Raw genomic sequence first — 15400 nt, 5'->3', positions numbered from 1 at the left:
GTAGTTTTCCTTTATTAATTTTCCAGTGCCTCGTGGGCCACTGGGAGAAATTCTCTCTGGTGAAGACACTAGCAAATTCTATTACTGTCTAAACAAGTAGATCATTACGTTAATAATACTTGTAAACCAGAAAAAAAATTGTTATAATGAATGCTGTAGAAGGAAAAAAGAATCAAATAACCCCTCTAGAATAATACAAGATGATTTATCCAGTTAACCAATGCTCGGAAGTATCATTTTTGCACAGCCCTAGTGTAATAACTGATGCTCGTAAAGATGAGCCCGAGGCACTACAAAATTCTATAGAAAATGTTATAATTAACATAGTTTATGTTAAGAGCAGAGTTTAGTATAGTCTACTTATTTATTGGCTGCGTTGGGTCTCTGTTGCTGCACACAGACTTTCTCTAGTTGTGGCGAGCAGGGGCTACTCTTCATTGCAGTGTGCGGGCTTCTCATTGCGGTGGCTCCTCTTGTTGTGGAGCACAGGCTCTAGGCATGTGGGCTTCAGTAGCTGTGGCACGCAGCCTCAGTAGTTGTGGCTCGTGGGCTCTAGAGCACAGGCTCAGTAGTTGTGGCACACGGGCTTAGTTGCTCCACAGCATGTGGGATCTTCCTGGACCAGGGATCAAACCCGTGTCCCCTGAATTGGCAGGCAGTCTTAATCACTGCACCACCAGGGAAGTCCCTAGTCTAATTCTTTTAAAACTGGTAACCCAAGCATGATAGGTATAGCCACTCCATTAAGCCAAACATCTGCTAAAACAATACCTATTCCCAACAGATCAAATGGCAGTTTAACAGATAAGAAAATAACTATTCATTTCCCATACATACAGCACCTCCTAGAGTACACTCCAGGCTTAGTGTGTTATTTCCCTGGATACCACACACACAAAAAGAAATTGATTGGTTTTATTAAATTATCTCTTTGATTTGGTTATTAATGACATTTATTTAATAGAGGCATAAAAGAACAAAACATCATGTAAATAGGCTAAGAAAAACAAACGTCATAAACTATTTTACAACAAGGTTGAAAAGGAAAAGTTTCCCCTCAAAGTCTTTCTTTCTTTAAGTAAAACTGTCACTGAGTATTTTTTTTTAACATCTTTATTGGAGTATAATTGCTTTACAATGGTGTGTTAGTTTCTGCTTTATAACAAAGTGAATCAGCTATACATATACATATATCCCCATATGTCCTTCCTCTTGCGTCTCCCTCCCACCTTCCCTATCCCACCCCTCTAGGTGGACACAAAGCATCGAGCTGATCTCTCTGTGCTATGCACTGCTTCCCACTAGCTATCTATTTTACATTTGGTAGTGTATATCTGTCCATGCCACTCTCTCACTTAGTCCCAGCTTACCCTTCCCCCTCCCCATATCCTCAAGTACATTCTCTACGTCTGTGTCTTTATTCCTGTCCTACCTCTAGGTTCTTCAGAACCATTTTTTTTTTTGATTCCATATATATGTGTGAGCATACGGTATTTGTTTTTCTCTTTCTGACTTACTTCACTCTGTGTGAGCCTCTAGGTCCATTCACCTCACTACAAATAACTCAAGTTTTTTATGGCTGAGTAATATTCCATTGTATATATGTGCCACATCTTTGTCCATTCATCGGTCGATGGACACTTAGGTTGCTTCCATGTCCTGGCTATTGTAAATAGAGCTGCAATGAACATTGTGGTACATGACTCCTTTTGAATTATGGTTTTCTCAGGGTATATGCCCAGCAGTGGGATTGCTGGGTCGTACGGTAGTTCTATTTTTAGTTTTTAAGGAACCTCCATACTGTTCTCCATAGTGGCTGTATCAATTTACATTCCCACCAACAGTGCAAGAGGGTCCCCTTTTCTCTACACCCTCTCCAGCATTTATTGTTTGTAGATATTTTGACTGGTGTGAGGTGATACCTCATTGTAGTTTTGATTTGCACTTCTCTAATGATTTCACTGAGTATTTTTAATAAGAGACCTCTGGTCTTACAAATGTGATTTTTTTACTTGAAATAATTTAATCCTGTTTTTCTCCCTTCCCTATCTCTCCCTCATTTGTAAAAAGGCAGATGAATTTAAAACTCAGAAAATAACTGCTTGAAATTGCCAAAACTAACAAATATAATATGTGTCAATCTGCTTTCCTAGTAGATAAAAACCAGAACCTCTTATAAAAAGTAGCAAACACATGGGAGTTAATCCAATATAAAATGCTCCTCAGAACAGTGGTGTCATGGTCAGATGCACTGCTATCTTAAAAATGCAAAAATGCACTGAAAACCAAAGCAAAACAATTTGATTTACTTAGTTGTACCTGCTCATCTCTTTGTCTCCACTCTTGCCAATTTTCTTCCCGTGAATCCTTCTGTACTGGGTTTGGTAATGATAGCTCATGCTGAGCATTACAAATGCCATGGGAGGATTTCTGGGGAATTTTCTTAAAAGCAAGATTCCTAAGCTACGAAACAAACAAAAAATTAAATTCAGTTTACCAATCCTGAGATACAAATGATTATTTTGGAAGTTAAGAAATCAATATTTTTATACTTCTAAATACTCATTATGCTAACTCACAAAGTCACTATTTGAATTTTTTGTAGTCTTTGTAGAATGCTAATTTCACCAGCATTTGAGATAATTTTGGTGGATTTCTCGATGAAATGATTAATAAGTGAGAATGGATTATACTCTACTATACCACCATTTTAATGAGTCTGCTTTTCTAAAGGGAAGTTTATAGGAGTAGAGAACAGGATAACAAGTATGCTTTTAAAATGCAAAACAATAGCGTTCAATAAGATTAAAGTTTAATAGCTTATAAATTTAAAAGTTTAAATAGTGAGAGAAGATAGCTTAAGGAACTCTAACAACTATTTTGCTAGTCCTGAAAAATACAGGGCCTAGTCCACAAAGTAACATAATGAACTAAAACTGTACTGGCCAAGCCACTCCCAACAATAAGAAAAATCTTAGCCACAGAGGTTGAAACAGGGAGAAAAATACTGAGAGGTTACTATGGATTAAAATGTATTCTCTCAAAACATATGTTGTAGGCCTAACCCTTGCTCTCTGTGAATGTGACCTTATTTGGAAATAGGATCTTTGCAAATATAATCAAGTTAAGATTAAGGTTATACTGAATTAGGGTGGGCCCTAATCCAATGAAGCGTATAGACAAAGATACACAAAGAGAACACCATGTAACAGAAGAGGCAGACTGGAAAGATGCAGCCACTAGCCAAGGAACATCAAGGACTGACAGCTACCATAAGAAACTAGGATGAGGCAAGGAGGGAGTCTACTCAGTCTCAGAGAGCGCCTGGCCCCGCTGACACCATGGTTAGAACTTCCAGCCTCTAGAACTGTTAAGAGAATAAATTTCTGTTGTTTTAAGCCACCTGGTTTGTGGTACTTTGTTACAGCAGCCCTAGGAAACCAATGAAGAGGCTTTAAATCAAGGATCAACAATTTAACTGATAATCAATACACTGTTCTGCAAGAGTGATGAGATACAAACATCACTTTAAGCAGCTGTTTTCTGCTGTGGAAAAGACAGAGTAGAGGGGATGCTGCTAGAGACAAAGCCATGGCAGGTACACTACTTATTTATTACAGAAAGTAGACTGACAGAACTATAGCTGTGGAAGTGGGAAGGGAGGATCCTCAGGCTCATTCTCAGTAATGTAATGTAAACCCCACTATTACCTTATTTTTTGTTCCCCACATCTAATACCAAAAAGAAAATGGGGGCTTCCCTGGTGGTGCAGTGGTTGAGAGTCCGCCTGCCGATGCAGGGGACTCAGGTTCGTGCCCCGGTCTGGGAAGATCCCACATGCCGCGGAGCGGCTGGGCCCGTGAGCCATGGCCGCTGAGCCTGCGCGTCCAGAGCCTGTGCTCCGCAACGGGAGAGGCCACAACAGTGGGAGGCCCGCGTACCGCAAAAAAAAAAGAAAAAAAAGAAAAAAAAAGAAAATGGTGGGCAATCAAAAGTTCTGTAAGACTGGACTTCTGAAAGGTTGTATGGTGAGAAAAATGTCTTTTAAAGTGACTCTCTGTGTGGCAGCATTTTAAAGAGATACTTAGAAAGCAATGGTGATGGAAATAAATTGAAAAGGCTTTTTCTAAGTCTTGGGATATTATAAAATGAATATAGGGGGAAAAAAACACTTTTACTACTTCTCTCATTAAGTGATATTGAGAAAAGTCCGTAATATCTAACTGCTTCTTCTGTTAAAACACAGACAGACACAGACTAGAGGTGTTTTTCAATGTTTCTTTTAAAAATAAATGGGCGCATTAAATGTTGGTCACGTAACTCATGCTAGGCATGTCTAGGGGAGAAGGGCCTGTTTACTACCCTTAAGAAACAGATGACCATCAAATGCATAAATGTTCAAGGTTAGTCATAGGCTTATTGTCTAGTCATAGGATTACTGTCTATAACAGTAAAAAAAAAAAAAGGAAACAACCTAAATGTTTATCACAACAATCTGATTAAGTAAACTATGACAAAGCCACATAATTTTAAATAATGTGGATAAAATAATGTAGATCTTTATTTACTCATGGAAACCTGCTCATGCTAATTTTTAAAAAGCCAGATATGAAAGTCTATTATATAGTCTCATTTTCATTTAAGTAAAATATGAATGTATATATGAATGTATCTATATATTCAAGTAAACTTATATATGTATACAGAAAACACATACCAAAATATTAATTTCTTATATCTCTAGTTATATTTACAAATGACCTTTGTTTCCTTTTAAGACTTTGTTTTTCAGAAACGTCTTGGAATGAGCACATAAGCTTCCGTAGACAAAAAAAAAAGGCAATTTAAAATATGTTCATTACATCTGACTTCAAATACACACAAATTTATATCCATTCATTCAAGTCATATTTACCAAGTACCTATGGACCAGGAACTGTGGATACATAGGTCAACAAGATAGTATCTACGCTCATGATGCATACAACCTACTGGGAAAGCAGACATGAATAATTATAATTGCTACCTCATTTGCTTCACTCTGTTGCTGTTCCTTCTTTTTTCTTCTTTTCTCTCTTTTCTTCTCATTTGTAGTTGATTTATTTGTTTGAGACTTTCCAGTATTCCGACCTTTGCCTTTTCCAGGCTCAGAATCAGAACCACTGCCACTATCCACTTGCAACAAGGCAAAACGAGAAGCAGTAGTGGGAACAGAACTAAGTACTGCTGAGGCCATTGTAAGGATTTTTCTTTTAAAATACTTCTGTCAAGAATAATTCCTGTGGGAAGGGAGAAAGGAGGAAAATGAATAAACACAGTAGAATTTGTTTCAGATTTTAGAACAAATATATATATATACACACACACACACATACACTTCTCCTGACACTGAATTTAGTTAACAGTTGGATTCGTACACACAGTTCTACTGGTAGAAACATACTTTTTAAACTTAAGTAAACAACGTAAGATTGTATAATATAAAAAAGAAAAATGATATACTGAGATTTCACAATTATTGCAAGAATACCACCAATACAATGTATTGATTTTCCATATACAGTTTCCAAAAATTAATGATTTTCCTCTTTCTCTTTTTTTTTTTTTTGGCAGTACGTGGGCCTCTCACTGTTGTGGCCTCTCCCGTTGAGGAGCACAGGCTCCGGACGCGCAGGCTCAGCGGCCATGGCTCACGGGCCCAGCCGCTCCGCGGTATGTGGGATCTTCCTGGACCGGGGTACGAACCCGTGCCCCCTGCATCGGCAGGTGGACTCTCAACCACTGCGCCACCAGGGAAGCCCTTTCCTCTTTCTTTTAAATACACTGCTGTATATTTACATAATTATGGAGAATATCCTAATATATACATATATATGAAGAATATCCTAAATCTGATTAATATATACGTATTTATGGAGAACATCCTAAATCAATATGGTTTACAATGGAAGAGTAAGAATATCATTTTTCACCGCACACAGAGACCATTGGTCCAACTACATACTTATCCCCAACTTCCAAGACAGGAAAAAAGGAGTAGGAAACAAAGAACATTCTTACCGTGTACAAATTCTGCTTGAGTTTGATTCTAGAGAAGTGACAGCAAAATAGAGAACTTAAATTCTCTCAACCAAAGGAAACTTTTCAAAATCACCTTCCACCATTATCTTTTAGTTCACTAGTCTCAGTGCCCCCTACCTCTCTTAGCTTTTTTTCTTTTATTGAAGTATAGTTAATTTACAATGTTGTGTTAGTTTCAAGTGTACAGCAAAGTGATTCAGTTATTTATATATATATATATATATATACATATATATTCTTTTTCAGATTCTTTTCCATCATAGGTTATTACAAGACAGTGATTATAGTTCCCTCTGCTATACAGCAGGTGCTTGTTGTTTACCTATTTTATATATAGTAGTGTGTATATGTTAATCCCAAACTCCTAATTTATCTCCCCCCACTATCCCCCCTTGGTAAGTGTAAGTTTGTTTTCTATGTCTGTGAATCTATTTGTTTTGTAAATAAGTTTATTTGTATCATTTTTTTAGATTCCACATATGTGATATCATATGATACTTGAGTTTCTCTGATTTACTTCACTTAATATGATCATATGTAGGTCCATCCATGTTGCTGCAAATGGCATTATTTCATTTTTTTATGGCTGAGTAATATTCCATTGTATGTATATACATCTTCTTTAACCATTCATCTGTCGATATTTAGGTTGCTTCCATGTTTTGGTTATTGTAAATAGCGCTGATACGAACATTGGGTTGCATGTATCTTTTTGAATTAGAGTTTTCTCCAGATATATGCCTAGGAGTGGGATTGCTGAATCATATGGCAACTCTATTTTTAGTTTTTTCAGGAGCCTCCATACTGTTCTCCATAGCGGCTGCCCCAATTTACATTCCCACCAACAGTGCAGGAGGGTTCCCTTTTCTCCACAGCCTCCCCAGCATTTATCATTTGTACTTTTTAATGATGGCCATTCTGACTGGTGTGAGGTGATACCTCACTGCAGTTTAGATTTGCATTTCCCTAATAGTTAGCAATACTGAGCATCTTTATGAGCCTGTTGGCCATCTGTATGTCTTCTTTGAAGAAATGTCTATTTAGGCCTTCTGCCTATTTTTTGATTGGGTTTTTTTTTTATGTTAAGCTATATGAGCTGTTTGTATATTTTGGAAATTAATCCCTTGTTGGTACCTTTCACCTTTTTAAGAGCCTTTTAAACTTAAGACAGGATTGCAAAGGTCCTCTAGTAAAATATATGTACATAAAAAACTGAATCACTTTGCTGTACACCAGAAACTAACACAACATTGTAAATCAACTATACACCAATTAAAAAAAACTTTTTACAAAAAAGGTCCTCTAGTAATATCTAACCCAAATCCTTTTTTACAGATGAGGCAACTGGTACTTAGACTGGTTAGGTCATTCTGCAAGTTACTGGCAAAGTCAGGACCTGAAACTAGATTTGCTGAACCTTACTCTGCAATTTCTAAGTAAGCAGCCTTGTAACTACTAGAAGACTAAGTACTCTCTCAATTCAAAAGAAACAGATTCTCTTAATAAGTTGTGAAACTGAGAAACTTGTTTATTTTGAAATGTATTGAGTACATAACTGAATAAACTATTAAGTTTTTTTAAAAAAAGGAACACTCCAAGTACCTAGCACTAAGATTAACAAAATGTTAACCCACCCCATGCCTCTCCCCAATAGCAACCCCCCAACTCCCACTCTGTCCAGAGATAATTATTATTCTGATTTGTTACTTATTACTTTGTTTTTCTTTATAGTTTTATCATGTCTGTCTTGAGCCACAGCGCTCATATCTGAACTAGCTACTGTTATTTCCACAATATCCTACTGTTTACACAGGTCCACCCTATTCATTGTGGGGAAGGGACTGTGTGAAAGTGTGAATACTAAGAGGTGAGGATCACTGAGGTCCATTTTGAAAGCTAACCACACACTACAGTTTGCATGTTTTCAGGAGGGAACAAAAATGAGAAGCATACGTTCAATCTTCCATCTTAACCTAAGAATCTAGAAAATTATTTGGAAATCTTTCAATTTTTTGTTAAACAATGAAAAAAATCAAAAGAAGAACTGAGATTTGAAGATGTCATCTAATAGTTATGAAATCAAAGTATTTTTATCACAATACCACATTCATACCTACTGCTCCTATGTTCAGAAGCATACAGATTAAGATAAAATACCACAACATACAGAGATGACATCACACCATTAAAATTATGACGTATTTTTAGGCTTAAATCTTTCCCACAGACATGAGAATTAAGGCTTTGTAAGTTACTATAAGGAAGAAAATATTACAAAATGAAAAGGAAATTCCAGACTCAAAAATATTAAGGAAAACATTAATTCTGCTTCAACTTCAACATGCCATGTTAAAATCCTGTAAGTTTTAGTAGCTTTGACCACTTTAGGTACACTAATCCTACACAGTTGTTCTACAACTACTGTATTTAATTTTAACTGTCGCAACTATAAATTGCATATGATAGCTGTTCACAAATATTCACCGCCCCTCCCTGAAAGAGAATTGCGTATCACTCTCATGTTGAATGCAGGCTGGCCACGTGACTACCAGTGAAATATAAGCTTTAAAAAGCTTTAAAAGCCAGAACATGGTTCACCGTGTTCTCTTTTCTCTGCTTCTGTTATTGTGGAAGTGTATGCTGAGATGAAGCCTCCTAGAGTCAAGTCTGATGGAGTCTAAAACTACAATGAACAAAATCTCCTTACTAACCTGTAATGGATATGTAGCTTGAGCAAGAAAGCAACTTTGTTGCTTTAAGCTGCTGAGGTTTTCGGGTTGCTACTGCAATATAATCTAACCTTATCATCACTGATGGCTTACACAAATACATTTCCTCTCCATTTCAGGACTGATATCAAAACTGTGAATTTCATATTTGGATTGTTCTGCATGAGTGAAATGTTCACAGGTATTCTAAATATCTCTCCAAAGCTCACAGAAATTTTTTTTCTTTGAAATGAAAAGAAAAAAGTTTTTAGGCATTGAGAATTTGTGGTTGAGCAGTCGGCCACTGAAGAGTCAGAGACCTAAAGATTATACCTAACAATGCATAAGGAAAACACCAATCTATCTGAAACCCTAGAATCACAGTAGAGACTATCTCTTATACAGTGGACACACACAACAAGCAATAAATATTTCCTGAATGAATGAAAAGAATAAAAGAAAGACAAAGTGAAAAGAAAGCATCAGAACAAATACTGTTAACTGAGAAAAGAATCAGTGATAAACACTCAAAATAATTATTTTTCTGAGGCAGCTACCTATGCTACATCTTAGCAACCCATGTGTTAAAATACTTTCTCTAACTAATGAAAGGGTAAATGGAAAGGGTAAATGCTCACCTCCAATGATCCCTTGTTCGGTAAGGGGTACAGGTAGAATAGGAGAGTGGTAGCCACCTGCACTATACTCTACATAATAGTAAATACTAAAGGCCAAAAATAGCTCTACTCAGCAGCTGAGGGAGTAAGGAGATGGGACAACTGGAAGGGCTCATCATCTGTACTCGAGCTGTACTTAAAAAAAAAAAAAAAGTAATAAACAGCCAACACATCAACTACCTCATTAGCCATGAGAGAAATCTGTATACTATGTCAAAAATCTATATACCATACACTAACCAGTACTTCAGAGGTGGAAGAGGGGGGAAATGTAAATTTCAAATGAAAGAAGGGAATAAAAATATAAAAATAATCCCCAATTTGTAAATATGTGTATTATTTATTTACATACCAAAAGGAGGAAATGCATGGGACTACTCCTTTTCCTTTCTATAGTTTTCACTATTTCCCCAAATATTCTGTAACAACCATATTCCTTCTATAAGAAAAAACTCTCATCGTGAAAAGGAAAAATGGTCATCTATACCCAAATTCAAAAAAGAAAAACATAATGTAATCAAAGCAATACTGATTTTTCTGCCCTGTGTCAAAACTTAAAAAGGGCAACTACAGGTCAGAATTAACAATGACATGCCTCAGGTTCTTTTATGTTAGTGATTGAGAAGATAAATGACACAAAGCAATTGTCAAAGACTGATTATGGTGCATGTTTTTAAGAGAACATTGCCTTCATTAACAGATTTTTCAGAATTTGCAAAAAGATAATCATGTTATACAATCCAGGAATTCATTTGTAACTGCTTTAAAACCTTGAAGGGAAAAAGAGATAAATAAGCAGACCACAAAAACATGAGACTTTTAAAGATACTATTTCAGGGAAAGGCTAGGGTCAGTATTCTTGTGAGGCTACGGTTAGAGGTCTCGTGTCCTAAACTTCTGCATCTCCACCTACGGTCATACCTAAGAGATACTTGGATAAATAGATTCAGAGTTCTTCTCCCTCCCCCTGTTATTTTCCCTTTCTTTATGCATCACATGGTCTTTAAAATCCAGATACCTGAGTATATATAAATGCTCATTTATAAACATACACTTAAATAACAAGGACATAATTAAGATACACAAAACAAAAATACAGTGGACATCCACTAAGCTACCTACATTGGTCAGTCTATGAGTGCAGTGGCTAGTGCTCTATGTTAAACAGTTACAAATTACTAAAATACTACACAAATTAGGTTTTTAGTCCAGAAATTTAATGATTATTTTCTATGTTTCTTCCTCTTCCCTTTGAGTCTCCTTTTATTTTATTTATTTATTTATTTATATATTGGCCACACCCCGCAGCATATGGGATCTTAGTTCCCCAACCAGGGATCAAACCTGCAGAGTCTTAACCACTGGACCACCAGGGAAATCCTGAGTCTCCTTTCAAAAAATAATTTAAAGGCTAATTTAAGTAGTTGAAGGAAGACAAAAGAAAATTTGAAAGATAATTTGAAAACAAATGTTACAGGTCAAATGCATAAGAAACAAATAAGTTTACAAATATGCAGGCAGCTCATCACATATAAGTGCAACATTCTATAATTTCTTAATGAATCTATTAGTAAAAACTATTAATTCCTCTATACTTAGAATCGCAGCAAAATCAAATTATAGTGAAGTCTCCACTTTATATATACCCAATACTAGAAAAGCCAATTACTTATTAAATATTAGGGCATATGTTAGGGCTTTCTATAGCAACTGTCCTTCCTCAGATTTTGTACTCCAGCAAAACAAACTACTTAAAATTTCCTGACCACACATTTAGTTTTACTTGCTCAAATCTTTTTGCTGTGCCTTTTGCCTAAAATGCCCTCCATCTCTTCCACTTACAACTTGTATTTGTTCCTTAAAATCCTGCTCAGATGCTAGGATCTCTATAACGCTTTCTCTGACCTGCCTGTTTAATCATTCCCTCCTTTGTAATATTTCTGTAGTTTATATTTACTTTTATTACTGAATAGATTTAATTAAAATTATCTGTTTACTGTTGTGCCTAGCCCCTTATAATCCTGATTTCAACATTCTGAAAGGCAAGAGCTTCTTCTTTCCACCCCTAACAAAACCACAGGACCTGGCACACAGAAGATACATTTATTGAATTTGTTTTTTTAAAAAATATTTACATTCCCCAAGTACACAGCTATCTATGCATTCAAAGACAAGCTCTAAAATAGAATGGAGCTAAAGAAAATGCAAAGTGCACTAGAGATAATCCTCAATTCCCAGAATGCAAATGTGAGTTAACAGTGATTATTAGCAGTTCAAAGTTGCTTCATTATAAGGGCCATTCTACTAACTGATTATCACCACAACTAATTTTGTTTAGGAAACATATTTGTTTAGGAAACACAATTGGTTTCAAAGTATTGATTAAAAAGAACTAGGATACATGAGGAGCTTAAGTAAACTACTTTTTTAAATGAATAGCCTAAACTGCAAGCAGAAGGATTTATAAACAGCTGATCCTCTTGGGCTCCTCTACTAAGGTTCTGAGGACCAGTGCCACTATGATGTAATCCCTTTAGACTATGATCTCTCTAAGGTCAAGAAAGATGGTAGGAGTAGCCATACCTCAGGTCCAGGGAACCACAATTAGGGCACTTCAAAACTGGTATATGTATAAGCTCCTCAATCAAGACCAAATATATCCCTTTTATAAAATGTAATCATAGTCATCTTCTATTAACACTATTGACCAGTAAGCCTGATGAAAAAAGAAGTGAATACCATGTAGATACCAACTAGTGTGGTCTCACTGAAATGTAGCTTAGATTAAAAAAAAACAAAAACCATAAAATGAAATGGCATTGAGTATGAATGACTTAATACCTGGTGAAATTTTTTATCATATTATTTCACGTCTGTTCCTCAAATAACACAACTACACAATATCTTTCACTTTGGCTTCTTATAAAGTAAGGTTCACAACCAGTAAGTGCCAAGAGCATACCAAAACTTTGCTCGCAACAAACTTAACGCAAACAAACCATATAAACTTAATGGGTATGCCCTAAATTCCATTTTTTTTCTTCATAGTTAAATACTGCCTCCCATCTCCAATCTGCATCACCTAATTTCTGTGGGTTGAAAAACCTAGGCAAAAAGTACAAGCAGGTACCGGTTGAGGACCTAAGGGATTCGCCTATAAATAAAGCACATGTATTTTCATTTGCCCCAGTGATCTCTTGGTCAACTTCTGGGTTCTTCACTCTTAAAGAGTGAAGCCACCTGATTATCTTATAGATAAGTTTGTTGTAACCATTTATGACAATATCTTCCATTAATTAGGATTTGACTGATGAGAACTTAAGTGTTATGAACCTGTTGAGAAAAAAAATCTAAGTTTCCACAGATTAAAGATTTAAAAAATTTTTAATTGCCACAAAGTTCAATATTCTTATGGCTGCAAGTCAAATTTGTTAAACTGATGATTCAGGTTACAATCACAAGCACGTTTACTACGTAAAGAAATAGTAATGAACAGTGCAGAGAAAATTTCACTGGCTTTTCAGTAGAGGAAAGACGATCTTTCATTAGTGCTTCTAATGAAAGCCATAGCACCTACTCAATTGTAGAATCTAGCTAAGGTAAGAATGAAAAATCTAAAACAAGGCGGAGAGAAAAGAGAATTTAATAAGTCATTTTTTATCACTGTTCAATATCTACCAAGCACCCTAAGTGCTAGAGATGACAAAAATTCTGGAAGAGTGCTTGTTCCAAACAATAACTACAAAAAACAAACAAAATTCAAAATCCTTCTCCCTTTTACTCTTCAATAGTTAGCGGAGAGGAGGAGAAGCACTTTACTCAAAAAGTAATTCACTATACCTCATTCACGAATGAAAGCCAAATTTCACCCACAGGCTATTAACCAATGCTCCAAAACTTATTCGCGCAAAGTACATACAGAAGGAAACAGAGCTGGGCGAGACCTAACTCGGGCAGAGAAGCGGCTTCAAAACCTGAAAGGGAGAAAACAGCGAGTCAGGTCGAAGCTCCAGAAATTTCCGAGCGCCTGGCTCCCCGGGCTGGAGCGCGATGCCCGCGGCGGGGAGGGGGCGGCGGCACCTGTCACTCGACGGCCCAGACACCGCGGTCGACCCCGGCCCCGGCCCCCGCGGGGTCTCGGGAGCCGCAGGCACCGCCCGGGCGCCTGGGCCTGAGGTCGGCGTGGGTCTCTCTCCGCCGCCCCCGAGACCAGAGCCGAGCGTCGGGGCCGCGGCCCTTCCCAAGGAGCGGCCCTCCCGCGCACTCTGCCCAGCGGCTCCGGACAGCGGGGCCCATCGCCTCAGGCCGAGTCCCCAACTGCCGAGACTGGGGCGCACGGAGCAGCGCGGCCGAGCCGCCACCACCGCCTCAGGGGCCCCGGAGCGGTCCCCCGCGAGGCGGCCCGCCCTCCGCGTACTCACCGGGCCTCCCCGGCCGCCGGCACGGCCCTCCTCTCCCTCCTCCCCCCGCCGCCGCCGCTCCGCGGCTCCTGGGGCGGCCGCACTGGGCGTTGGGACTGCGCTGGGTCAAGTGTCGGGGGGCAGGGGCGGGCTCGCTCCGGGCGGGGGTCGCACGGTGGACCCGCGAGCGGGCGCGGAGCACTAACGGGCCCCGGGGCGGCGGGCCGGGCGGACCGCGGCGGGGAGCGCGGCTGCGGGCTGCGGTGAGGGGCGGGGAAAACGCGGCCGCGAGCTGAGGGCGAGAGGGAAGTCCCGGCGGAGGGGGCGGCTTGAGAGCCGCGGGGCGGAGCGGGGGAGGGGCCTGACGCGCCCGCCGCCGCGCGCGGGGGTTTGTTTATTTTCTAGGTTGGTTGCTGCGCTGTCGCGTGGGTAGGGGTTCGCGGGTGACGTGAGCGCCCGGAGTTGGGGGAAAGGACCAGACCCACCTGCTGGAGAAGGGGAGCTACGGGGGCCGGGCAGGGTCCAAACGTCTCACGTAGGCGGCGGCGCCGCGGTCTTCGGGGTTACCGGGAAGAGAAGGGCTTACCCGGGGTAGGTGGAAGGACGGAGGCCTCCCGAGAGAATAGGACTCCAGGCTATTTCTCCGCAGTTCGGCGGCTTCACCTGAATCGCGGAGAGCAGTTAGAGAGCCCTGCAGTGGAAAAGGGCCAGTGGAACGTGGGGGCCCGAATTCCCAGCCCCTCCGGGCTCGACCTCCAGTTAGTGAAGTAGGGTTGGTCCTGCAAACAAGATTTGAATAGAAAGACTGCATCATTTCTCTGTAAGGAAAATAATGAACATTGCTCAGTTCTCTGTAGAGTTACAGCACTTTCACGTTACCTCCCTTCGTGCTACATCAGGTAGTAGGATTCTCATTTTGCAAGCCAAGTTAAGTGACTTACCCAAAGCCTCACATCTAATAAACGGCACAGCCGGAACACAGCTGTCCTGACTTCAAATTCTGTGCTGCTTACCGTTGTGTCACATTATCTTCCTAAATCACTTTGTTTCAACTAATAGTAGACGCCCCCATAGGTAAGACGCTGCGGGGTTACAGAGGGGAGTTAAAGCTGTTATCCTTGCCTTCAAAATAAGAAATAATACAAGGATAAAACAGTTAAAAGACAAACCATGACAGATGCCATGTGAAAAATACAGAGTACTGCAGAATATCAGAGAACTGCTCACACCTGTCTGGGGAATCAGGAAAGAAAGGCAGTAAGGAGGAGAAGGCATTTGGGATTGACCTTGAAGGAGATGGGGATGGTTTTACAGCAAGAAGAGACAGCATGAGAACATATATGAAAGTGAATCAATGGAAGTTGTGTTCAGGAAAAGCAAATGGTAAGGCTCTAGGGCATGTTGAGAAGTGGCAGACACAGAGGAGAATGGGGCCTGGGATGCCAAGTGGAAGAATTTGTATTCAAATCATTACTTAGTTTTTGTGGTTTAAAAGTTTGGGGGTTTAAAAACCTTGCTTTTCTTTGATCTCTCT

The 15400-nt window shown here is 39.3% G+C and overlaps 1 protein-coding gene across 5 annotated transcripts in view; it reads right to left on the bottom strand.

Moving 5' to 3' along the window:
- GKAP1 (G kinase anchoring protein 1) overlaps positions 1-14024 on the bottom strand; it is a 78514-nt gene extending 64490 nt beyond the window's left edge. For 3 of the 5 annotated variants that reach the window (XM_073806022.1, XM_073806025.1, XM_019940349.3), the window contains exons 1-4: positions 13888-14024; positions 13307-13440; positions 5027-5279; positions 2320-2463 (exon numbers count right to left, since the gene is read on the bottom strand). In XM_073806022.1, the coding sequence (XP_073662123.1) occupies positions 2320-2463; positions 5027-5236 (354 nt within the window). In that variant the 5' untranslated portion in view covers positions 5237-5279; positions 13307-13440; positions 13888-14024. Of the gene's footprint in view, positions 1-2319; positions 2464-5026; positions 5280-13306; positions 13441-13546; positions 13566-13887 lie in introns of those variants that run through there. The other 2 variants (XM_073806023.1, XM_073806024.1) reach the window with 2 other exon arrangements.
- Positions 14025-15400: the final 1376 nt, after the last annotated feature.

The sequence above is a fragment of the Tursiops truncatus genome, chromosome 6 (assembly GCF_011762595.2).
Source record: "Tursiops truncatus isolate mTurTru1 chromosome 6, mTurTru1.mat.Y, whole genome shotgun sequence".
NCBI classification, from domain to species: Eukaryota; Metazoa; Chordata; class Mammalia; order Artiodactyla; family Delphinidae; genus Tursiops; species Tursiops truncatus.
This window is presented reverse-complemented; position numbering and strand designations above follow the sequence as displayed.